The sequence below is a fragment of the Arachis hypogaea genome, chromosome 14 (genome assembly GCF_003086295.3).
Source record: "Arachis hypogaea cultivar Tifrunner chromosome 14, arahy.Tifrunner.gnm2.J5K5, whole genome shotgun sequence".
In the NCBI taxonomy this organism is placed as follows: domain Eukaryota; kingdom Viridiplantae; phylum Streptophyta; class Magnoliopsida; order Fabales; family Fabaceae; genus Arachis; species Arachis hypogaea.
The window spans coordinates 114,605,956-114,630,452 of record NC_092049.1 but is presented as its reverse complement, the minus strand read 5'-3'; the positions used below and the strand labels follow the sequence as shown (position 1 = coordinate 114,630,452).

At 32.7% G+C, this 24,497-nt stretch overlaps 2 protein-coding genes and 1 long non-coding RNA gene across 5 annotated transcripts; all 3 read left to right on the top strand.

The window, feature by feature from the left end:
• Positions 1-6,494: 6,494 nt before the first annotated feature.
• Positions 6,495-8,922, top strand: LOC112743749 (fibrillin protein 5 homolog). Of its 3 annotated transcripts, XM_029292227.2 has the most exons (8): positions 6,495-6,992; positions 7,127-7,242; positions 7,331-7,453; positions 7,621-7,719; positions 7,826-7,870; positions 7,971-8,044; positions 8,162-8,238; positions 8,640-8,922. In XM_029292227.2, the coding sequence occupies exons 1-8, from the start codon at positions 6,758-6,760 to the stop codon at positions 8,735-8,737; spliced, it is 867 nt and encodes a 288-aa protein (XP_029148060.1). In that variant the 5' UTR covers positions 6,495-6,757; the 3' UTR covers positions 8,738-8,922. The 3 variants fall into 3 exon arrangements, 2 of the variants coding, with proteins under 2 accessions (XP_029148060.1, XP_025648870.1); XR_011871097.1 differs by lacking the exon at positions 7,971-8,044; XM_025793085.3 differs by lacking the exons at positions 7,971-8,044; positions 8,640-8,922 and having other exon boundaries at positions 8,162-8,583.
• Positions 8,923-9,962: 1,040 nt separating this feature from the next.
• LOC112743751 (uncharacterized) lies at positions 9,963-11,627 on the top strand. Its single transcript, XM_025793086.3, has 2 exons — positions 9,963-10,563; positions 11,503-11,627. The coding sequence occupies exons 1-2, from the start codon at positions 10,092-10,094 to the stop codon at positions 11,511-11,513; spliced, it is 483 nt and encodes a 160-aa protein (XP_025648871.1). The 5' UTR covers positions 9,963-10,091; the 3' UTR covers positions 11,514-11,627.
• A 1,701-nt stretch (positions 11,628-13,328) lies between these two features.
• On the top strand, positions 13,329-22,084 carry LOC140178872 (uncharacterized). Its single transcript, XR_011871848.1, has 2 exons — positions 13,329-13,606; positions 21,614-22,084. It is a non-coding gene; the product is annotated as an uncharacterized lncRNA (long non-coding RNA).
• Positions 22,085-24,497: the final 2,413 nt, after the last annotated feature.

The window sequence follows — 24,497 nt, the reverse complement described above, 5'->3', positions numbered from 1 at the left end:
GTTTGGTTATGTTTGGTAACGTAGGTTGGGTCCTGATGATTGTGTGTCGCATAAGTGTTGCTGTGACTGCTGTGCCGTTCCTTTTCTTTCTGTAAGTGTCTCTATCTCGAACCTTCGCCTTTAGTTTTCAGTTATGAGTTTTGAGATTTTTAGCGATATTGATGTGTTAGGAATTAGTATCCGAGCTTATATACGTGGCGTTGAGGCTGTTTCTGCTATTGAGAAAAATAAGCGGAGCTGGAATGTTGGTTGTTGGTTTCGGGCCGAGACGAAAGGCTTTCCTGTGACGCGTTTAGTTCATGTATTCGACGAGCCAAGGTAGGGGCTTTTTATTAAAACTGATTCATTTTAAAGTGGAAGTTGTTATAAATAGATATGCTATACAAAATGTATTTCTGGTGGTTATGTGAGTCTTATGAATTGTCTGGTTTTATCTTGAATGAATATGGGTGCTTGTTTGATTGTAACAATGTCTGATTTTGATAAATTGGAGATTTCTGGATTGGTTGATTTGAATGATTTTTGATAATTTGAAAGTTGAGTTTTGTTTTATTGGAAACTGATTTAGTCTTGAACCTGTCAGAAAGGATTGATGATTGGTTTTGTTGGGACCCGAAAAGGGTGGCAAAGTCCAAGTTTTAGGGGAGATACTGCCAAAATTTTTAGAAAATCTGAGATTTTGATTGGAATTGTTATTTTGGAAAAGAATGAATTATGCTTTGACTTAAATATTTGAGAAATAAATTATGTTTGAACTTGCCTTAGTAGGAAAATCTCTATATCTTAGATGTAATTATCAAGAAAGGAATTATGCCTTAAAAATCAATTTAAATATGAAATTTTTATGTTTTGGAAATTGATTTACGTAAACAGATTTTGGAAGGGGTTTTAATGGGTTTAAAATAAATGTGGTTTTCAATTAATCTATTTCACTTTACGACATTTAGGAAGAGCTTGAAGTATTTTCTGGAACTTTGATTTATTAAAATTGAAACACTTCCCAAGCCCTTGGAAACAGATTTAAGAATGAAACTGAAATTGGTTTTCGATTTAAAAATGATTTGGTTTTGGCTTAAATTTGGTTGGTTTTGAAATTGGTTCGGAATAATTGGAAACACAATTTGGTTTTGGGTTTAAACCCTATTCTATTTATTCAACTCAAGAAGTTAAAGTTTCGGAGGTTTTCAAGGAATTTAAGAAATGAGTTAGGTTATTCTCCCCTGAAGTCTTGAGACTCCGCTGAGGAATCTTACGACCAAATCTTGATTTAGAAATGAATGATTTTGAGTCTTTCAAAGAGATTTTGAACTTGGCATGGTTTTGAGATCTTTGGAAGTGTTGGAAAGATGTGGAAAGTGGCTCCGTTTTGAAAAGTGATTCTTGGCTAGCTGTGATTTGACTACGTTTGTTACTTAAAAGTAAATGGGCCAAGAATGATTTTGAATTAAGATTTTGAGCCTGATTGATTGTAGATATCATCAAGATTGATGAGTTATTGTTTGGTAGGCGTAAGGGCCGGGTTCGTCCCGCTTATGCTGAGAGATTTGATAATTGACGAGATTGTTGATAAGTCGTTTGCGCCTGGCAAGGACGGTGGTTAATCCTGCTTGTCGAGGTTGCGGTGCCCGCGTAAGTACGGTGGTTAATCCCGCTTACGTGTAGATGTGAGGTCGGAGGCAAAGTATCCCGCTCACATCCTTTCGGATCACAGGAGTGTGCAGGCACTGACATCCTGGACCGTGTGGCGGGCACGTTATCCCATAGGGTTCCCATTTATACGTGACCGAAAGGCAACATTCCCATGAAAATGTGTCGGGTTGGCAATTGAACCGACAATGTGATATCACAGCCAGTAGGACAGGCATTCATCATTTACATCTATGTGATATTGTTTGGGTGTGCATATTGTATTTGGTTTGCCTATGTGAATACTTATGTTAACTGCTAACTGTTATACTTGTTGTAATTGCTCTTGATTGTGCTTGAACCACATTAATTGTGATTGTGTTTGAATTGATTGGTTTGTGATGAGTTGGTTGCTGATTGAGCTGTTTGGGCCGGGGGCCGTGTTGGATTGGATGGGCTTGAGGCCGTGATTGGTATATTGAGTCCTAGTTCTGTATAAAGTATATGATCGGTTCAGCATAGACTTAATGAACCTATGCTTGGACGGGATGATCATTTATACCGCGTAGGTAACTGCTTTCATGATTGCGGTCTAGGAAAAACTTTTTAGACATTTTTTTTAAGGAAAAAGGTTTTGTTTTAGAATATTTGAGAAATTTAGCAAGTCTTCAAAAAGGAATTTTCTGGATTTCGAATGTGAACCTATGGTTTTTGGAAAGACTCATAAGATGAGCAATGATCACTGAACTCTAAGAATGATCTTATCTTTACGTATCTTGTTATAGCAAATTCTATAATCCTATAGTGAGAACAAGCGAGGATGACGTTCTCACTCCCCTACAGGTTATTCCTTTTCAGGATATGGAAGACGAAGCTTCAGGAGAGTTATGTTTATTTTCTGTTTATTCGGTCTTTTTGTATCACCGTAGCTATTATTTTTCCCTCACCTTTATCTTTATGAAGCTTGTAAGAGGGATAGGAAATTATGATATGTATAATTGTAAACTAGTGTTATGTATATGTATGTATATATATATATATATATATATATACATATATATATATATATATCTTAAGGTTATATCTGAATTGTTTGTACATGTATGTTTAGGTTTTCACGAAAAAGAGTTATCGAAGTGTTATGTGGTTTTAAGTTTTAAATAGGCTCATATTTTAGTCTTAAATATTATAAAACGTGGTAATACTCGAGCTATCAGAGTGGCGCAGCCGGAAGCGTGACATTTTGATAGTTAGGGTGTTACAACAAACACCAACCACAATCCATCAATACATCAACATCAACACAACCCTCTTTATAAGCAAGTCCAAGAGCATAAAATTAATAATCTCAATGTCTCATAATTTCCATATATGTTCATCAGCAATTATACCAACAACAATACTAAGCTACTCATTAAATGCCATTAACAAATTCAACTTATCCTATGGTTCTTCTAACCTATGTTTTCACAACACCGTAAATATTAAACGTGCAAAACTTAAACCATACCTTGGCCGATCACTTAGTTCACCCAAGGCAACCTCACAACTCAAAATTACAGCCCCTCCAAGCTCAATTAAAACAGCTCCCAAACCAAGCTTGATCACCAATAAGCCTCCAATTACTCCCAAGTCAATTCCAATGCTTATATACCCACTTAATCTACACCTAATACATATACATGTTCCAATTTCAGTTTTTCCATCATAAATACAAGATTGAGCTAGGGTTAGGGTATTCTTATCATCCCCATATGCTCAATAGCTTGAGCCCACAAGTCCCGGAAGCTAACTTGAACCTAGAACACAAAAATTGGACAAGATTCACCATAGGTTTTTAAGTTTACCAAAGAAAGAGGGATAGAGATTCTAAACTAAATATGAGGCTTACCGGTAAAATTGTTTGGATAGAAAGTTAGAGCTCGACCCGCTGAGTACGTGGCCGCGAACGGTGCAGCGATCGGAGCTCAAATGAGGAAGATATGGTGGTTGGAGTATTTGGTTAGGGTTAGGGTGCTCTCCTCCTCTCCCTTCCTGTTATGGCGTCCAGCAGCTAATGAGGAAGAAGAAAGCTGCTATTTCATTTAAGTGTTTGGGTCCAACCACGGGTCCGGTTTGGGCTCCGGTTCAACCAGTTCGGCCCTATCGGTTCAATTTTGGGCCAAATTTTCGAAATTAGTATCAAAATTCTCATTTCGACGAGTTCTATCCTATTTTGATATTAGTTTTGCATTTTTAGCTTTCCTAATTAAAATTCAATTTATTAACTAATAATTTACCGATTTTTTGTGGGGTTTACACTTTTACTTTTAGTATTTATCTGTAATTATCCGTAAATATGACTATTAAACATGCTTAGTCGTCAGAGTTAATATCTGCATTATTTTTGTGACTTGATTTTTTGTTTATCACTAACATACTTCATTATTTAAAAGCATTTATAAGAATTTGAAGAAGTTGATTAAAGTTCTAAATTTTGTGATGTGTGTCATAAATTTTTTTAATTGGTTTAGCTTGCATGACATGGAAACAAATGGGGTTAGGGTTGGATTTTTTTAATTGTTCCTTTTTAAAACAACTTCTTCCGCTCACCCGTTTTACTTCTTCTTGATTTTTTTTTTAAAATACAAAATAACCACATTTGTTTTTTTGTCAGATTTGTAGATTTTCATTATGAATTGTTTTTTTGGGACTATATTTGTAACTAATTAATTACCTCTTTTTTTTAAATTTTATGACAATGTTAAAAATTATTTATATCATGCATTTAAAAAAATTTTTAATTTTTCTTTAAAAATGTTTCTAAAATATTAAAATAGTTATTTCTTTTACTACCTCATTCATTAGAATATATTATTTTACATATTGAGTTAGTTTTTGAAGGCAAGAGGAGAGAAATATGTTGTTGGTTGGATTAAGTGAGTTCTAATTTATGGTGGAGGACTGGAGGAGACGAATTTATAGGAGGAAGAGTTGAAAGTATTTTTGGATAATCAAATCACGGTAGATTGAATTAATGGTATAAGCGTAACAAGTTGGAAACAACGATTTCTGAAAAATATAACCACAATCATAGCATAAGAGTTTTAAAATGCATGTGTTGAATTCAAATGTAAAGGAGAGTATAAATCAAGAAAAAAGTGGGGAAAAAAAGACACTAAACAATAAGAATAAATGGGTATATATAATGGATGACTTGAACAAACTGTGACACAAAAAATAAAGCAGACGCAAGTATTGAAGTGCAGCAATGCCTATAAATTGATATTTTATAATATAATACGGTGTCATGTTTTTTGAGTTGCTAAATTACTTATATTAATAAGAATTCATATAATTATATAAATTAATATTAAATTTAATATCGTATAATTATATAATATTTAATAACATTTTAAAAAGAATAAGATGTAAGAATTTAAAATTTATGATTTTAGTATTTTTTTATGTTTGTGATTTATATTAAATTTTTTTTTTCAATTTTTGTGTCTTTGCTATTATTTATTGGGATTTATCGTGTATGATTTTTAGATCCATAAAGTTATTTAAAATACAAATAAATTATATAATATCTTTAATTATATTTTTTATTATTACTCATAAGAATTTGGTGTGTTTTTTTCTAAGTGAAAATTTTGATTCGTTTCATTTGGTGTGTGAATATATAATGTGCAATTATGTGTGGCACATGTCTAATGAAAAAATTAAGAAAGCTAGTACATGTGCTATTGTAATTTTAGTATGATTTATATTATATTGACTGATAAAGCATGGTTTGGTTTAGCATTTTCATGCATCGCCGCGACCTCTTAGAGTCTTAAGTGAGTATGGAAAGACTATGTCATTTGATCTATAACTTATTAGCAATAATATCTTATTTTTATTATCACAAATAATATAATTATATTATTAACTACTCGAAATATACTAAATCTATTTTACAAAAATTTCACATTTATATTTATTAGCTTCTAATAATAATTAATAAAACTTAAGTGAATCTAAAATATAAATCTAATTATTATTATTATTATTATTATTATTATTATTATTATTATTATTATTATTATTATTATTAACACTATATCTTCTAATGTCCAAAACCTATTTATTTCATAATAATTATTATTATTTATTATTTTCTATTATATAACCAAAATAATTTTAAAAACACCTCTAATATTATTATTATTATTTTATATATATATATATATATATATATATATATATATATATATATATATATATATATATATATATATACCACCAAATTTATTAATAATTATAAATACTTTATTAAATTTATATTTGAAATTCAGTGTTGCTAACATAATTCATTACCTTAATTATACTAAATTTATTCGGTTTGATTTTTCATGCAATAATAATAATAATAATAATAATAATAATAATATACCTTAATTACTTTTCACTAACTAAAAATCAAGAATGAGAAATTATTATATTTAAAAATTTTAAAATTTTTATTTCCAGTACAATATAATAAAAAATATATTAATTAAATATCTAACTAATAACACATAATAACAAATCATTAATCTTTAATTAAATATCTAAATAATATATTTATAATAACAATTAAGTCAATAATTATTTAAAAATCTTCTAAATTTATTTTATTTTACTCACAACTTCTAACAATTAATAATAATATTATATAAATATACCTATAATCTTAATAGTTATTACTACAATATTTCTACTAATTATAAAAAGTGAGAAGTACAATGCCAGAGAAACTAAAATTACACATCTTGACTTTTTTTTTTTTTTTTTTTGTCATGACTCATGACATGAACTTTTGTTTTTGGGATAAAAATTCTCTCCCTCGGTATAAACTATGAACCAGAATTGGCTTAATGAAATCATTTAACTATATGGATAATTGGGTCATATTAGTTGGAGCCCAATAATAGGCCATAACTAGTCTAAAATGCATGTTCACCGTTTCCATAGAGCAAAACTGATGGCACTAATAAGTAACATCAGGAACCACAGTCTTTATCAACCAAAATAAGATAGAAGGGTATGATCTTATCCTGTGCTTCATTTTCTGTCTCTCATTGTTAAATCTTCTTCTAGAAGGGTCACCAAGTTATTTCATGCATCAATGGCCGGTTGTCATGTGAGTCCTGTGATTTTTAGAACCATGGATATCATGAAGCTTCAAAGATTGGCTCCACCTGAGAATCTTTCAAGGATGAACACCTCGAGATTTGGTGACAGACTGCTCTGGTTTAAACCCTTCACTGTTGTTAAAGTTGGAGAACAGAGCTTTGGGTCAGGCTTGGCTATGGATGACACACTTGCTGAGAAGAAAAGAGAGCTTTACCAGGCAGTGGAAGGTATCCCATTTCAACTGTTGAGTTATTCAATCCACTTTTTCTTTTTTCATTATAAGCTTTTGGCATTGTTTAACAAAGCAGAAGGTGTATCTGATATGTTTGAAATCAATTGCAATAAAAAAATATGTTTCAAGGAATCAACAGGGGGATTTTCGGACTCCCATCTGCCAAGAAATTTGAAATTGAGAGTTTGGTGCAGCAGCTAGAATCTCAGAATCCAACTCCAGACCCAACTCTAAAACTAGACAAGGTAACTTTAACTCTGCATATATTTTCTAATATGTGGTTTTGATTGGATTTATGAGCTTTCGCTATCAATAATTTCTACTACATGGAAGGTGGCTGGGTGTTGGAGGCTTGTTTATAGCACAATCTCAATTTTGGGATCAAAGAGAACCAAGTTAGGCCTGAGAGACTTTATCTCATTGGATGAGTTTTTCCAAACCATTGACATAGCCAAGGTACAAACTACAAATACAATACATGGCTTGGTCATTTTCTCTTTCAATTTTGAGTAGAGAAAGTGTATAAACTTAGAGAAGATGATGCAAACTATGTTTCCAGTATTTCATGTCTATAACTTTTATCTACTGAGCTTGAACATTGGTGATGTGATTCTAAAATGGAGAGCAAAGCAGTTAATGTGGTCGAGTTCAGCGCAAAGGGGTTGAGTTTGTTGTCGGGACAGCTTAGCATTGAGGCTTCTTTCAAGATTGCTTCTGCAACAGTTAAAGCTCCACCTTCTTGTTTGGCCAATCTCAATTTATTTCTCTGTAATCTATAGCTATTGCTGCTGAGTAACTACCTAATTGGATATTACTTGAAATTCACAGAGGGTTGACATTAACTTCGAAAGCTCCACCATTACCCCTGATCAGGTAATGCTAATTACATACTGCATTTTTCCCTAGGCTAATTAATCGGATTATTAGTCTTATCTTCCCAAGTTCAAATTTCTTTTCTTCCTTGCATGCACAGTTGATGAATGTATTCCGGAAAAACTATAATCTTCTGTTGGGCATCTTCAATCCAGAGGGATGGTTGGAAATCACGTATCCTAATATCATATCATGGACAAATTAAAGGGCTGTGAAGCTTGCTGTTTTTCTGTCTTTTATTCGATCATTGATGAAAATTCTTCTTGTTTCTTAATTCAATCTTTCTCATAGATATGTTGACGACACCATGAGGATTGGAAGGGACGACAAGGGCAATATCTTTGTACTGGAAAGATTTGAAGATAGAAGTAAGTCGTAATCTTCAATGTTAAGTAGTATTTTATTTAGGAGAAATGTTTGGGTGACAAAATTTTTAAAGCTCATACTTGACTCATCACTAGATCATCATAAGATACAGTGTGGGTCTTGCTTTGATTGTGGAGTCACTTTTCATCCATCCTTTAGTGAAGGAATGAGGAGTTAAAGATGAGTTTAAAAAGGTTATGCCATCTTAACATAACTCGATAGGTTTGAGTTAGACATGTATATTCTTATTAATCCATTTTAAGAATTTTGTCCCCTTTTTTCTTGATAGAAACTATGGCTGAAATTTGTGTTATGTTGATGAAGAAAAATAGATAATTACTTTTGCATTGTGATGAGTATTAGTACTCACTAATGGCCATTTACACTACCTTGTGTCATTTAGCATCGACACAAGCAGAAGGAGGATCCTCATATCAAGCAGCCAATCAAGCAGTCAATCAATCAATCAAATCCCTTTACACTTTCTTTTTCCAACTGTAAAGGGCTAACCTGATTTACAAATATCCGATGGGCGATGGTATTACTTTGGAATATTCAATTTATTTATTTAAACAAAAAAATTTTAAAAATTATCATAATTTATTATTTGTAATTATTATTTTTAGTCATTAATTTAATTTTTTAATTTAATAATTTAATAATATATTTTAATTTATATCTTTAAATATTAATAGTTAATTGATTATAAAAATAATAAATTTTAATAATCTTTTATTTCAATAGTGTTATTAGAAAGAGTGCAATACAATCAATATCCATGAAGAAGTTTGTTTATGAAAAAGAAATACCCTATTTCCAAAATAATGTGGCATTTAAGTTATTAACACTATATAATTTACCGTTTATGCAAATCAAATCCCGGATTGAATATCGGCATAAGAACCTACCAATTATTGTATTCTTAAAGTTTGGATATCAAAATCAAATGCATGTCGAATGAAGTATCTACGATGAATAAGAAGCAAAAATCTACATCGTATTTTATATTTAATTTTTCAATAAAATTAAATATCCTTGATAAAAGTATCAAAAAGAATAATTTTTATGTTTTTAATACACATTTAATATATATTAAAATATAAAGTGGACCATTTTGATAGTATGAATGTGAATGGCAAGTGGAAAGTGGCTGGGAAATTTCAAGTTCCAACCTCAATATTTGTGTCCTTATTACTCTTATTATATTTATAACCGTTGCATATACATCCAATTTCGAGATTCGAGTTCTCTCCATTTACTCCCAACATGTTCCTTTTTGACTTGCTGACATCCAACATTTTGCTTTTACTCTCTTCAAAACCAGAGTAAAAATGGTTGTGCAACATGGTAACCTTCCTTAAGTTTATATCTTATCCAAAATGAAAAGAAAACAAAATAATTATTTTTTCCTCCCACAAAATTTTCCAATTCAAGAGATCAAATACTAATTCCTCATTGCATACAGAGGATGAGTGAGGTATTTCTTGCTAACTTGGTTGAATAATAATAAAGAAGATGTCAAAAATATATTCTTATAGATATCTTATTTAAAAGTGTGGTTTATTTATTTACTTAACTATTTTAATAAAAGACAATGTTTTTATAACATATTAAAATCCATCCTTATAATCCATCATCCAAGATCCAAAGATTAAAAAAAAAAAAAATCATTTTCACATGAAAATAATTACAGTCTCTTCGCTTGAAGTATCTGCCTAGTGCCTAATATGTAACCTTTGGTGAATAATAAATAGAGCCAGCAAACCCCAACGTTCTTTTTTTCTTGGTCTTGTCGGTTTGAGACAAACACAAAGGAAACGAAACACCGATATCTGTCTTGTAGTGAGCAGCATCAATGGCAGAGTACGAAACGCATCAACAAGGTGAAGGTGTCCCGAAGGAAACAGCAGTGCAAGCATTGAACACCATAATCCAGCTGCACTTCGAGAAGACTCTGGAGAAGAAGCGCGCCATTGACCTCCAAAAGAAAGAGCTCCAGAAGGTGTTCCAGGTGCTCTTCATCTTCCTCTCACTCGTCTTGTTGGCACTCTCTCAGTCGCCGCAGCGCCTCCAATGCCGCCACTGCTGGATCCCGATCACTCTCCTCTCCATCGCACACCTCATGTTCTACGTCTCTGTGGCACAGACCCTCAGATGCATCAATGGATTCAAGTACCAGAGAAGGTGCCACAAGCTCACACTTGGCTTAGCCACCGAGAAGCTCAGAGACATGAAGCTCAGACTCGCCACCACCACGAACAACAATGACTTTGTTTCTGAGGATGACTTTGAGATTCACTACCAGGAACCACCTGAGTCCTACTTTGGTAAGTTCAAGAGGAATTGGGCTCTTCATTTTGCCTTCTTGATTTTCATCTATGGCTTCATGGTCTCTGCCTCTGTCGTTCTTCTCTGCTTCTAACACAATTCTATCACTTTCAGATACACTCCTCAGACAAAATTGGTCTCTATTTGTCATCTCTTTCCTTTTTCTTTTTTTTTTCACTTGTGATCAAATTTACTCTCAGCGAAATTTTCTTGTTAATGTATCTATTGTTAATGTATCTATTATTAAGATGACAAATAAAATTGTGAGAATTTATATTTCAGACAGATTAATTTTTAAAAAAAATATATACTAATAAAAATTTTTAATAAAAAATATGAACACATTATTTTTAAATTAACCATTATAATTAGAATAAAAAATTTTAATTAAAACTAATTTATCATATTTGTTATACTAAAAAATTTTATTGGTATTTTTTTTTATTTTAAAAACTAATCTATTCATAATGTAAATCTTTAAAGTTTTTTATTTGTCGCTTTGCCCCTCCTCTTCTTAATAACCTTGTGTCTTTTTACTACTACATAACTGTCACGAGAGTGACACATTTACCAAACGGGCCTATAGACATAAAAGTAACTAAATGTACACAAAAGGGCAACCATTTTATTTGAATCAAGGATGACCTCGTTTCCATGAATTTACTGCAAGTTACAGCTGGATCTATCACGTATGAATTCATTTGGAACCCACAACATTATTGGCTTAGAGCCTTAAACAACACTATATTATTAGTTGTGCCTATTTTCTTGCCAAAACATTGTAAGTGATAATGATGATCAGTGAACTTTGTCATGCACATTTGAATGTAGTGGTAATATTGCTAATAATGTATTTGGTGAGTGAAATTTGATATGTAGATATTTGTTGCGTGATTATGTGATAAAAGGGAAATTGCTTTTTTTTTTTTTTGGGTCAGATGGATCTTAGGTATCACAACTTTTCAATACTTCACCAAGATTCGAACCCGGGTGCAGCATATTAAGAGAGGCATATGAATTATCATCTGAACTAAGTCTCAGCTGCAAATAAAGGGAAATTGCTTGAATAGTGTAGTTTGCTATATTTGGTTGTGTAATGTGTATTAACATGACCATAAATGCAGTAGATGGTTCAGTCCATGAACTATACTGATTTCAAGGCTAATCCAATTATTGACCAACATCTAACACATGTGAACGTGATAACTGATCATCTAATTAAAGCAAGAATACACATTGAAGCAAAAACGATGTTTGATTGTTTCTTTGTTTGTTTGTTTGTATAAAAAAGAGGGTCCCTGAATTCAAATTCTGACATTCATTCCGTTGCTAGTAGTCTAGTATCGTTTGAACAGTTAAGTTGGGCTGTCATCACAAACCTCATGGGCCTCCATTGCTCCTTTAAAGGTGCCTCTAGCCCTCTAACACTATCCTTAATTCCTTATCTAACAATCACTTTGGTCTAGTTAACACAATAAACAGTTAAACACTATCAAAAATTAAAAAAAAATGTTTCACCTAGCAAACAGGCCAAAAGATAATGGATTATTGAATGATATCCGCCACATGCAATGCTCCCACCATACTCACAATTCACTTAAGGGGGTGCTATTTTATCACTTATTTAATAGTTTTATAAGAAGAATTAAGAAGCATGCATGCATATTATATGAAAAGGAATGATGGCTAGCACGTTGTAATAATAAGCACACCACAACTACTATTTTATTCAGTCGTTTTCTCACATTCTTTTTCTCTCTCCCTCTATATATTTTCGGCGCATAGAAAAACCACCATCATCTCAAGTCTCAAAACTTCAATCATAGTGCAAGCTATGTCTTGGACCGGAGTTGAAATGCGAATAACTGTTTTAAATTTATATATATTTTCTTTGGATTTTGTGTTTTGAATTTCAACACAAAATATCGACCAAATTTTATCACTTATCTTAATTCACGGAGTAAATATGACTCTTTAAGTTTATAAAATACAAGATGCTTAAATGCAAGAATAATTAACTTTTATAGACAATAAGAAAGTATACAACTATTATCAATAATTTTCAAAAGACTTGTTATAAAATAAAATCTAACAATAATTTGAAACAAATTTGAATATTAGAAATTTAGAAAGCTAGAAAAATGGAAAATGAATAAAGTAATGAAATCCGAAAAGCAATAAGAACATGAAACAGGGAATGAAGAAAACAAGAGAAAAAAAAATTGAAAGAAAATATGTCTCCCAACATTCACATGCACTTGTATTCTATCTTTTTTTATTTCATCGGTGTGGTTTGAAATAGTAATATATTAAATAAATAAAAAAATAGTCAGAAATTTTTTTTGTCATCAAATATCTTTTGACTTGACAATTCTTTAGAATTTTAGCGTATTAGTGAGTTTTAGAATAGAAGTTTTCCTAATTGATCTTCATAACATCTATTTATAAATAAGTTTCTTTACTCATGTAGTGTTGTTTTAGGCAAAAATATTTTGTCGGACAACATCATGCTATGTAATATAAAAAATCAGTCAATATATTTATGTATAAAATATGGGACAATTCACTAAAATAAAATATTTGAGGAGCAATTTTATCAAAATACAACTTTTGATATTTTGAGACGAAAATGCAATTTTTTCTAATTCTATGTAATCCGTGGGAGGAGTAGGATGGTTTCTGATTGAACGTAAATCATGGAAGGAGTTCCACGGTTTACATTGAAACGCCAATGCATAGAAACTGTGGTAGGGGTTCCACGGTTTCTGTTTGAATGTGCAATGAGCATAAACCGTGGAAGGGGTCCAGCGGTTTATGCTCTACTATAAATACGTGGTAGGGGTTCAGCGGATTATTCATTCGAAAACACCTCCAACCTTACCGTCTGAACGGTGTCGCTAGAGAGAGTGGCGTTTCTAGAGGGAGGAGGAGTAGAAAAAGTTGAGTGTTTGGAAATTTTCTTGGGCCGGGATCATGGCAGACGAACGCAGTCTTTACCGTTTGAACGGTGTCGCTCACGTAGCCGGCAGCATCAACGAAGAGGTAAGCCTGTTATCTTTTATTCGTTGTATTTCATTTAACAGAGAAATGTAGGTTACGGATTAGGGTTATTTAGGATTAAAATCAGAGTTATTTAGGATTAGGATTTGTTAATTAGGATTATGATTTTGAAATTAGGAGATAGATCCAAATGTTTAAGTAGAGAATTGTTCCTCTCGTAATTAAGACATAGGGTTCAAACTCAAATTTGATGTTTTCTAAGCGCTCCTGTTTGAAAAAAAAGTTTTGAAATTCGAACTTTTAAATATGTAGGTTTAAAAGGTAGTTTTTGAAACGATAACCTCATGGTTATATTTGCACTCTTAAATTTAAAAAATTATAAGTGTTTTTTAGCTTTGTTGAACGTTCGATTTAGATTATATCATGTTATGTTTAGTAATTGCTTATGTTGAATTAAAGATTTGTGTCTTATATTATAGCCCTATTAATTTGAACGTAGAATGGTTGTTAGTGATGGAATCTCACTTGGTTGTTGGTTTTTCATCTCACCTGTTACATTACTAGTGTCTGGAGGCAACAAAACATGCCTCTGCATGACAGGATCATACCGTATCTGGAGAGAGCAGGTCTGTACCACCTGGCGAGGCTCAACACGAGGTGGTTCTGGTTGGATGAACCCCTCGTCAGTGCATTCATTGAGAGGTGGCGTCCTGAGACGCACACCTTTCACATGCCATTCGGGGAGTTGGGCATCCACACCTTCCTATAACTAGGCCTGAAACCATATGTTGCCTCCATAGCTTCTTGCAGCACCTTTATCGTAACCGCTGCATCCGCCCTCACCAAAGGAAATATCCTAGTACAAATGACATGGTGATCAAGTTGTCGATGGTCACTAGAAATCGACGTCGCCAAGCAAGTGTGAGGTCCGTTGTACCTTCTAACCTCCCAAGTACCGTTGCGCTGTCGATGTGTGATGCGAATCAACCACGTGCACCCATTCCCAAACTCCTTGCATCTCCTATGAAACTTCAAATGATCTGACTCAATCACCCGATACTGAACCCCACGATGGATGCTATAATCCTTAACACTCAACACAACTTCCTCCTTAGTCTGGAAAGATTGGCCAATCTGAAAGTCTCCAGAAGGATTTCCCTCGTGTAACCTCTGCCTCCCAGAGGTGGGATCCATGTCCGGGTGCTGGCTGATTGCTTCCACGTTCAACGTAGAGAAATGTTGCGGTTGTTGGGCTGAACCAGAACTGGATGGCCCACGACGTGCGGGTGGCGTGCTCGGAGTATCCTCCTCACTGTCTCCCAATATATTATCTGGCTCATCATCCAGATCATCGTCTCGCATCGCATTCTCAATATGATTCGGCTCACCCTCACCAAACACATACTCCTTGGTTTTCTTTTTCATTGATGCATAATTTCTATAGTAAAAAATTTTAATCATGTTACTCATCACAATTGTAAATTTTGGACCAATAAATTCAGAGAGAACAGAGCCAATAAATTTAGCTCATTGATAATTTTCAGCAACAAAAACTTTACCTCCAAATACGATTTATAGCAACAAAACATTTAGCTAAATTATTATTTCAGTAACATAACAACAAATTCAACCACCTACCAATGATGATAATCAGCAACAAGTGATGATTTTTAGCCAAAAAAAAAAATAGCTTAGTCATATTTTCAGCAACAAATTTAACTTTCATCAACAAATTCAAGACATAGTTATGATTTACAACAATAAAATTGAAATAAAAAAGAATATGACTGAAGCAAGCTCACCTGTCCAGGGACCAACTGCCGGTAAAGGAAGCTCACAAACTGATGGCCGAAGACGATAATGACCAAATGCTAGTTCCGTCTAATTTTGCCGGCGAAGACGAGCGCAGGGAAGGCGACGAATGAGTGCGAGATGGTGACGACACAAAAAGCGAAGACCTCTCTGAGACAATGAGTGCGAGACTGAGAGAGAAGTGAGAGACTGGAGATGAGTCAGGAGTGAGCTTGAGTGTGACACCATGAGAGAGCTTAAGCGAGAGTGAGAGGGTTTCTTTAGAGTTCAGAGAAGTGAGTGAGAGAGCTTGAGTGAGGGTGAGAGGGTTTCTTCAGAGTTCAGAGAAGTGAGTGAGAGCGCTTGAGTGAGAGTGAAAAAAGCTGCTTCAGAGTTCAGATTAGGGCATTAGGGTTGGGGTGAGGGGTGTCCTTGAAACGACGCAGTTTTCCAAAAAAATTTTTAAAATTGAACATGATCCGGTCCGGGTTAGATGAACCGGCCAAGTCACCAGCTTTCACAAAACTCGTCCGGGTCGAATCGGTTTTACCCTGTTTAATGCTTAAGCGATTCAACGAGTGACTAGGTCTGGCCAGATGACTGGGTTTCCAGTCGAACCGGCCAGATCGAGTTGAGTTTGATAATTATGGTCTTACTAGAGTAGTAAAAGCCCTTTTTCGATCCCTAACCATTTACTCGATGGATATTGTGCCTCATAACAATTATGAAAACACAAATCGGTCCTCACCCACCTTTGTATTTGTTCAATCCGGCCCCTGCAACCAGTTAGCAGTAGGTCACACTTTGACGTGTCAAGTAACATGTCTTTGTGGCTTTGTTTCCTTCGTAATTGGGACAAATTGCCCCCTTAAGTCCCTCAATTTCTCAATCATCCAGCATGATTCCTCCATCGCTTCTCCCGCTCTCTCGCACTGCTGCCTCCTCCCTCTCCCTCTGAAACTCTCTCTCTCCCTTCACCTAACTCCCTGCTGCGCTAAAAACCTCCGTCTCCGATCCAAAATAAAGCGCAAGAAGTGGTCGGAGTAGGAAGAACAAACCCTCCTATCCAAGTACTCTGAATAACTACTCCGCTTTGGCACCCTCGTTAAGCTCAACACCCACGATAAGAAGTTCAAACTCGTTGCTGACCACGTCAACTCCCTCCACCACTACTGCCATCCCTTCGCCTCCCCTTTCACGTGATCATGGCGTAACATCTCCATAAAGGTCCATAACATACGCCACCAATTCCTCAGCGTCAAGCAGAAGATCCAAGCTCTCTCAGCTCACTCTTTCAACTGGTCGGATGGTCTCTGTCACTGGGAGAATTTTCTTTATTACAAGAAAGTCTTCAGAGATATTCCTTCATCTTCCTCGATGCAAGAAATGGTTCTATTTTTGTTGTTTTGTTGCGAAGCTTTAGATTTTGAGTTCTGATGATGATATTATTAATGACAATGATGATTGTGATGAGGATGAAGAGGAATGTAAGTACAGTAGTGATGATTTTGATGATGATTCTGGAGAGGACGTGAGGCGGATTGGGGGTGTTGGGGTTACGGTTTTGGAGCTAAAGGAGGCGGTGGGAAAGAGGGAGGAGACCGAGGATGAGGGAAAGAGAGTTTTGGAGGGAGAGGGAGGAGGCGGCAGCAGAGAGAGAGCGGGAGAAACGGATGAGGGATTACGCTGGACGGTCGAGGGACTCAGGAAGTGATTTGTCCATATTAGGAAGGAGACAAAGTCATGTGACTCATTATCTGACATGTTAGCGTTTGACCTGCTATCAACTGGTTGCAGGAATTGGATTGAATAAATAAAAAAGTGAGTGAGAAATCAATTTCTAATTTTATAATTGTTAAGAGACCTAATATCCATTGGATAAATGGTTAGAGACCGAAAAAGATTTTTATTCATAATATATTACGGGTTAAAAAATTTATTAAGAAAAGCTTTACAGTCAACATAATAATACCCTCTAGTCGAGCAGAATTATCTAAAAGATACATGTGGTTGTTGAATGTTGATAATGTGTGTGCGAAGTGTTTATTCTTTATGGATACTTGATATTTGATAATGTGTGTGTAATATTGTTATACTTGTAATGAAGGCTTATTAATTATATATGAGTAATGAGATGCAAATTACAATTAATTTCATACAAATTCAGAAAAGGGTTTCAAACTTTTCAGTGTGGTACTGTACATGATGATAATGCTTTTTGGATGTAGCTGATTAAGAAGCATCCCTTGCATTTCTGGGAAATGCTTGCATGCCTTTTTCTTTTCGTTTTTTTATATGTTTTCTAAAGATTCTTAGATTCTCACTGAACTTTTGAAATTTACATGAAAGGATCCAAAGGTAGTACAAATTAAAAGGGTTCGGTTTTGTTAGGTTCATGTGATTGAAATTGAGAAGAGCTATCCAACACTATAAATGGACTATGGACCTGCTTTCTGGTCACCTTCCCCTTTTCAACTTTCACGCCTTTGTCTCCCAAAAATTGAAAAATGAAGGAAAATATCCCAATTAATGTTTAAATTGGTCATCAATCATCATCACACATAAGTTAATAGCGAAATTTAGTTCACAAAAAATACCAACGAAAATTAAGTTGATTTTTCTGTTAATTTTTTGTTAATGTATATTAACGTTAAATGTTATGTGACATATTTTTTATATAATATCTTAGCAGTATGATGCGTTAACAAAAAATTAATTATTAAATTATTAATTTGATTCACATTGATATTTTTTAGGAATTAAATTTAAACACTAAATATTCTGAAAATCATTTCAATTATTGACCTAAACTCTCCAAATTATTAGATTAGATACTTCTTATGCAAAAGAAAAAAAAAATCAAATGAAGATATAGATGTATGTGCCTATGTGGTGTATAAAATATAACATTATTTATGTATTTTTTTAATAGTTTAAAATTTTAGGAGAAAAGTAATTTAGTACTACATTATATTAATGTCTATATATCACTATTTGTTTTGATTAGACTTCAATGATCTTTTAGTTGACGAAATAAGATTATTTTAAGTAGAATATTCTCGTAGTTATGTTGTTGGAAAAAAATTGTATATGTAACTTTTAAAGTTAAAACAAAAATGATAAAAAAAAAAAAAAGAGATTTTTAATATGTACACATGATAAGAAAACTAATAATAAAAGTTAATAATTTTTTATAATAAATATAAAATAAATATATTAAAAATTTAAATTTTCATTTTTTTTTAATTTAAAATCTTAACATATATATTAAGAACACAAGTCACTAAAGTCAGATAATAAGTCCATAAAAAAATTATGAATATTTAGATTATTTGGTGCAGTAGTGCAATTCAAGATTAAGCTTTGTTTTCTTCTACGCTGAAATTTAAATGCACAAGTTACTATACTCGTTTTTATTATTTTAGGAGAAAGTTTTCAACTGTAACCTTGTTTTAATACTCTATCAAAATATTCGGTCTTTTAATATTAATAATATAATTTAGGAGTAGCTTTAATCACGGACGAAGAAAGAAGCTACGCCACTTACATAAATAAATAAAGCATTAAATTAAACTCAACACAATCAATGAATCAATAAAGGGACTAATCTATTTTATCTTTGGATACTTAGGTAATAATATCAAACAAACCACCTTTTTTTTTTTTTCTGAACAGATATGATGTGTTTGTTATAGTAGCATAAAAACTTGTATCGTTATATAATTAACATTTTTTAAGTACATGGACAAATTATTGGTAAAGAGCTCATACCCATGCGTTATGGTAATTTTACCCAACGGATTTTAGTAACATTTAAATAACCTAATATATATATATATATATATATATATATATATATATATATATATGTGGTGACTTTTAAAAAGTCCACCCTTTTAAATAAAATGCTCACTTTTGAGGATGAACATTATTGTAAAAGCTAGTTACCATGATGATACACAAGTGTTGAGTGGTGGGTATGACTTATCTAAGCATGTATATTAGCACTGCATATATAATAATGATGCAAACTTTGCTTAAAAGCCTTGGGATTTTGCTTTTGAAAGTGGGAGTAACATACATTGTGAATCTTTTTCCAATTACTAACAAGATCAACTTTCAACAAACTATATATGTTGGCACTTGGCAACAACATGTTGGTTGATTATTAATGTTCTATATATGGTGGTGGAATAATTCTATTTGTATTGGTGTCAACTCTACTCTTAAGTCTTACCTTTATTTTATATTACCACTACATTTCTTTTGTTCTATTTAATTTTTTCAGTATTTAGAATCTATTAAACATTTGATTAAAAATAGGTCACATATATAAACTCTTAACATTGATTTTCTTTAATAGATTTCATATCCAAAATCTTAAATATGAAAAGAGTTAATTTGTGTCTAATAAAAATAAAATACAAAAAGTAAAGTCATTTATCATATTTTAAAATAACAAGTTGGTCTTTCATCATTTAGGCTAAGTTAACAAATGAAAAATTTCTTACAGGTACAATATGCTTAATTTGTTTTCTTATATTGGTAATTGATAAAATTTTAAAATAAAAAATAATAAAAAGATATACATGTTATATTATATTATATGTCGCTTTCAAATTTGGACCATCCCCGAGATTTTGGTTATCGCTTAAGTACGCTTTGGTATATTTTGCTTGTAAATGTAAGTCTCTGAATTTGGTATGAGTTACTTTTATTAATTCCATTATAGCTAGTTTATTAATGGATTCGGTTATAGACTTAACTGCCATATCTTTTGGTTGGTAGCCTTCAAATATGATTTTCCTCACCTGTCGAAGAGTGGGTTTCTCATTTTTGGACCCACCAAATGAACTACTCTTGCTAAATGGAACCTCATAATAAGTCTTAAGACACCTACTAACTAACCTCCCTCAACAAAGTACAGGATGGTGCATTATTTTCTCAAGAAAAGGAAAGTAATAAAAAAAAAAAAAAAAAACCTCTCTGTTGCCAGAACCAAGTTGCTGGGAGAGAAATAATTATTTATCTATCCTTCTATACTATATATATAATACAACAATACTAAATATACGCTAAAATCAACAATAAAAATCAGTTATTAGTGTAAAATATATATATTAAAATATAAAATATACATTAAATTAAACAGTACATATATTTATATACATAGACATAATATTTGATTTTGATATATCCATAATATTTGTGTATATAATAAAAATACAAAAGAATTGGTGTCTATTTTTTTAAACACCTTTTATTATATATATAATTCATAAAAAGATGTTATTTTCAAAATTTTGAACTCAAGACCTTTGTTATTATAAACAACTTATTATCTCAACTAATTCAATTTTTATTATTTTACAATAAATAAAAGAGTGAACAAATAGTGTTTATTAATACATTAGTTAAATATAAAATCAATTATGTAGATTTATTTAATAAATAATGGTTTAAATTTTCAAGAAAAATTGTTCATAGTATAATATTAGAAAAAAATATTTATGATGCAAAAATTTAAAATTTAAAATTTAATCCTTGTTACATTTTTTAAATAAATATAATTTTAACACGAGGTATAAATGTATTTATGTATGTATAATTTAGGGATGATAAAACTTTTTTAAGATATAATAATTTTAACATTGGCAATTTTATTATGCGAAAAGGGAGATGAAAATCCCCTCCAAGAAAGATTTGAGGACATTTTATAAGTAAAAAAAAATTGCATAAAATAATTTATTAGAGAAAAAATTCATTATACATCTACCTAATTCATGATAATAACATCATTTCTATGAATCATTTTATATAATATGACATTTTTTTAAGTTGTCGTTTTTAGAATTATACATCATATTTAAGTGTTAATTTCACTATAAAAGTTTTCACTAGTGAAAGTTATCAAAAATAAATATTATGCAACTTGATAGAGTATATGAAGAAGTGAATCAGTTAGAGTATAAGCTAGGTTGTTAAAAGTAGATGTATGTATGTGAGTCAGTTAGAGTTACTTAGTTAGAATTAGTTAGTTAGTTTTTGATGAACCAGTTACAGTATGACAGTTGGTCATCTCTCGTCCTATATATAGTCACTTCTCAACTGTATAGCTCAACTTGTAGTTCATTTTATCATTGAATGAAATTAGATCATAGTATTCTCTCTTTGCTTTTCTTTTTTCACTCTCTCTTTTCTCTCTTTCTGCATCCTTACACTTCTCTTGTCTAAGCCTGTTATTTTTTATGGTATCAGAGCTTTCTTCTTCTTTTTCAATGGCTGCACATCCACAAGCTGAAATCTCAAGCAATTCAACAAATTCAGCACCTAACTTCACTTCTACACCAATATCGATGCAATTGGATGATGACAACTTCTTGCAATATAAAGATCAAGCAGAGTCTACAATCAAAGGGCATAATTGACTTCATCACATCACAGAGACAAACGTTCTATCAAGATTCAATGAAATAGGGTAATTAAATCTAGATTATGCAGTTTGGAAGAGACAGGGTGCATTGTTAAAGCCTTGGCTTTTAGCTTCAATGACAAAGCCTTTCACTACTCGCATGGTAGGATGTAGCTTTGCATTTAAAGTCTGAAAAAGGTTAGAAGATCATTTTGTTTCAAAAATTAAAGCCAAAACTATGCAATTAAAGCATAAATTGAGCAACATTAAAAAAGATTCATCTATAAATGAATATGTGTTGGCATTAAAAGGAACAATTGATGCATTAGCGTCCGTAGGAAAATCTATGCGTGAGAGTGATCATGTGAATGCAATATTAAATGGCTTAAATGGAGGAATATGCACCAATAATCACTTCAGTTGTAGCAAAACCAGGAGATATCATAGTTGGAGAAGTAGAGGTGTTACTGTTGTCTCATGAAAGTATGCTGGAGAGGTTTAGAAAGCCAGAATCCTTTATTCAAGCAAATATTGCTCAGAGTGCATCAAACTATTCATAGTACTATAATACAAGAGGAGGTTTTTGAAGAAGATTCAACAGAGGAGACTATCACAATAAAGGAGGAGGCAAGTTCAATAGAGGAGGCAGAAGCTTCTATGCAGAAAATGGGTAGTATAATAGTAATAGGCCAGGATTTGAAAGGTAGTTCTATAATAGTGGAAGGTCTCAGAATAATGATGGCTCAAGGTTTTATAGCAGCAATGGATCAAGACACATGAATCATGAAGAACAGCAAGCGTACAGTGGTTTAAGAATGTCTAGTTATGAAATGCGAGTATGTTAATGTTAAGTCTATGATAAAATTGGGCACACTGCCAAGACTTGTTGGTATCGATATAAAAAAGGTAAAAGTTCAAAGACTCAGTATGAAGGCTCAACTTCACAGAACTTGCAAGGATCTTAAGCAAATATGAGTAATGTGCTAGCTACACCAGCAATACTTCAAGATCAAACCTAGTATCCAGATTCTGGTGTCACTCATCACATGACAACAGATCAGTAAAATCTAGTTGAAAGGGAGAATTATGAAGGAACAAATCAAGTCATAGTGAAAAATGGTTCAGGTTTGCACATTAACCTTGTTGGAAAGTCATATTTTAAAACTGATTTAAGTAATCAAGAATTTCTGGTGCACAAGTTATTACATGTCCCTAATATCACAAAAAATTTACTCAATGTGTACAAATTCTGTTGTGACAGTGATGTCTTTTTTAAGTTTCATTCTGATAGGTGTTGTGTCAAATCCCAGAAAACTAAAGGAGTTGTGATCCATGAAAAAGTTGAAAGAGGAATGTACAAGTTTCTCAACTTCAATCCATCAAATTCCAAAGCTGCTTACTTCTTTTCTGTGTCAAATTCTGATCAATTTCTCTTGTGGCATAATAGATTAAGTCATGCTATCAATAATATTGTTTCTACTATTTTGAAGTCCTATAATGTTGTTGTTAATTCCAATAAAGTCCTTTGCGAGGCTTGTTGCATAGGCAAGTCACATAAACTATCATATCTTGTCTCAAACACTGTGTACAATTCGCCCTTAAAGTTAATATGCTTAGATATCTGGGGACCAGTCCCTATGCCTGACTTGAATGGGAACTTCTATTTTGTTCTTTTCATTGATGCGTATAGTAAATTCACTTGGTTATATCTCATCAAAACTCGCTCACAACTCAAATCAGTTTTTAAAAATTTCTAACAAATGGTTGAATTACAATTGAATTCTAAAATCAAAATGGTACAATCTGACAATGCTGTTGGGTACGTAAGTTTGGCAAAGGATTTGCAGGTACAAGGTATTCTCCACAGGTTCTCTTGTCCACATGAGCATCAGCAGAATGGGAGTGCAGAACAAAAACACAGGCATGCAGTTGAAAAAGGCTTAGCAATGCTTGCAGGAGCAGAAATGCTAGTCAAATTTTAGGAAGAAGCTTTTATGACAACAGTGCACCTGATTAACTGGTTGCCAACAAAAGTCTTGAAAGGCCAGTCACCTTTTGAAAAGTTTCTTGGGAAGAAGTTTGATTATGGAACACTTAAGGTGTTTGGATGCCTATACTTTTCTCATTTAAGGCCATATAACAAGCACAAACTAGATTTCAGGTTTGTTCCTTGTGTCTCTTTGGGATACAGTTCAGTACACAAAGGGTACAAATGCCTTACTAAGTAAGAAAAAATAGTAATAACCAGCAATGTAATCTTTGATGAGCTGCAATTTCCTTTCAAGAGTGATATTTTTCTTAACTTGCAGTCTCAATAAGCCTTTCCAACTCTAGCCTTCCTTTTCCAGCTAGCTCCTTCTATTCCTCTCTTGAGAAACAACATTTCCCCCTTCTCACCACCTCCCTCAACTTCCTTTACTTCTAGCCATTCTCATTCTGTTTTCCAGCCTTCTCTCTACCCTATCCCATTAGAATTATCACCTTTTCATACACTCATCTCTAGCAAGGGAAACTAGTCACAGTCCGCGGAGTTTAGGCCGACTAGTTAAAATAGATATAACAGAGTTATTGAATATTAAAACAGATACATCCTATCTCTCAAAGTTGAGTCTCTAGGCAACAAGTACAATATACAAAAGTGAGAGAATACTAAAGTAGAATAAACAAAATACAAAAGCGAGCCATCCTCTGCTCTGTCACCATCCGCAAATTCACTGAGGTGGGTTACGA